Source organism: Lipotes vexillifer, unplaced genomic scaffold (genome assembly GCF_000442215.2).
Source record: "Lipotes vexillifer unplaced genomic scaffold, Lipotes_vexillifer_v1.1 scaffold920, whole genome shotgun sequence".
In the NCBI taxonomy this organism is placed as follows: Eukaryota; Metazoa; Chordata; class Mammalia; order Artiodactyla; family Lipotidae; genus Lipotes; species Lipotes vexillifer.
The window spans coordinates 230,338-232,178 of record NW_006783413.1 but is presented as its reverse complement, the minus strand read 5'-3'; the positions used below and the strand labels follow the sequence as shown (position 1 = coordinate 232,178).

Below are 1,841 nucleotides of genomic sequence, written 5' to 3'. Positions count from 1 at the left end.
CGGCATTCCCTTACATAACCCCACATCTAAGGTCAATGATCGTTCAGCTGGCTTGAAATCTAGTGTTAATGGTCACTCACCCAGCCTCACATTTAAGGCTTATAGTCACTCTTTTGAGCCCACATTGATGTCAATGACTCCTTACTTGAACTCATGTGGTGAGTCATTTACCCAGCTGCACACCTATGTCACCCACCTTGCCTTGCATCTTGTCCCCAGAGTACCAGGGCTGAAGCTGTCGCCATCTCCCAAGCTGCCACCACCTCTGGATCTGCCAAACCACGAACAAGAATAGTGTTACCAGGTTCCCTGGACTCAGAAGGCAGCTGCTGCCACAGTATCTGCAGCCCAGGGCATGGGTCAACTGGTCCCAGAGAAGGCCCATGTCCCCCTCAGCCCCAAGCAGGCCCTCTGGCAGCCATTCCATTTTCCTCAGCCTAGCGGCAGTTTACCCTGAGGTCATCACTGCATCACAGAACAAAGAACTCCCATCCCCCACATACCTAACAGCAGTCTCTGTGAATTTAGAGCCCCAAAATTGCGCCCACCAGACAACTCATACTTTATTCAGTGAAAGCTTAGTGATCCCCTTTCGTCTTGATTACCAAGGTCAGAATTATCTTCAGGCATTGTGGTTGAGGACATGGATTCTAGCATCAAACTACCTTATTCCAATCCTAGCTCTACCACTTCCTACCTGTGAAATCTCAAACTACTTTATCTTTCAGTGCCTCAGTTCTCTCATCTGTAAAATGGGGATAATATTATTACTTACCACATAGGGTTGTTTTGAGGGTTAAATGAAAACATTTGTATGCTTAGAGTAGTACATAGTATATGCTATGTTAAAATATTATTTCTTTTTTTGCCATAAATGATCAATAAACAATCTATAACAAGAATAGAATAGAGGACAGTTTTATTTGAGCCAAGCTGAAGACTGTAGCCCAGGAGACAGCCTCTCAGATAGCTCTGAGGAACTGCTCCCAAGAAGCCTGGTTTCCAGCACAGCTTTATATCTTGTCAGAACAAAGGACATCAAACGTGACAGGGGTACATTCCTTCAACGCTTCAAAAAAGACAGATTAGCTCATACACAGCAAGTTGGTATGACCTTGGTGCCTGGGAAGGGAGCCTTATCGTCAAAGGAGTACTAGCATTGACATCCCAGGAAGGAAGGCATTTATCTCTAATTTCATAACAGATATTCTTTACTTCTGGACAATGCACCCTTTTCTTTAATGGTTAAAGCAGATATGCAATGTATGTTTGATAGACCACAAGACAGGCTTGTAGTTAGTATAAAGTTCAAGTCAAATCATATATAAGCCAGAATGACTTCCCTATACCTCAGTATATGAAAATTTCTTCCATCACTTTTAAGGTTCCTGATTATACACCTCATTCCATCTTTAATAGATGGAGTCTGTTTCCTCTTTTACATCTCATGTCTTTAGGTTGCCTGGGACCTTTTTCACAAATATTCATGTTAAGGATGACAAATCAAACATACTTGCCCCTTCTTTTTTCATTTGCCCCTCTTTTCCCTAAAACCACCACTCTGCTTCATGTCAACTCCTCTTTTTAGGGTCAAACTTCAATATCTGCCTTTGCAGTACAATTCAATGCCTCTCTTCTCACCCTATCCCGCATCAACTGCCAGCTTAGTCTGGTAGAAAGAGCATTGAGCTGAAGTTGAGGAGACTTGGATTTTCTAGCTCTGTCACTGTTTGGCCATGTAATCTTGGGCAAGAAAGTTTTCTCCATTGGTACCATGATTTGGACTAGATTTATTCATTCACTCATTCAGAGAATATTTATTAAGTGCTTACTATGGATCA

General features: G+C 42.4%; 1 protein-coding gene across 1 annotated transcript in view; it reads right to left on the bottom strand.

Moving 5' to 3' along the window:
• The window catches only part of SPATA31G1 (SPATA31 subfamily G member 1), a 3,979-nt gene extending 3,594 nt beyond the window's left edge, over positions 1–385 (bottom strand). The window contains exon 1 of the mRNA XM_007456018.1: positions 197–385. Coding sequence (XP_007456080.1) covers positions 197–385 — 189 coding nt within the window. The remainder of the gene's footprint in view (positions 1–196) is intronic.
• Between the last annotated feature and the right edge of the window lie 1,456 nt (positions 386–1,841).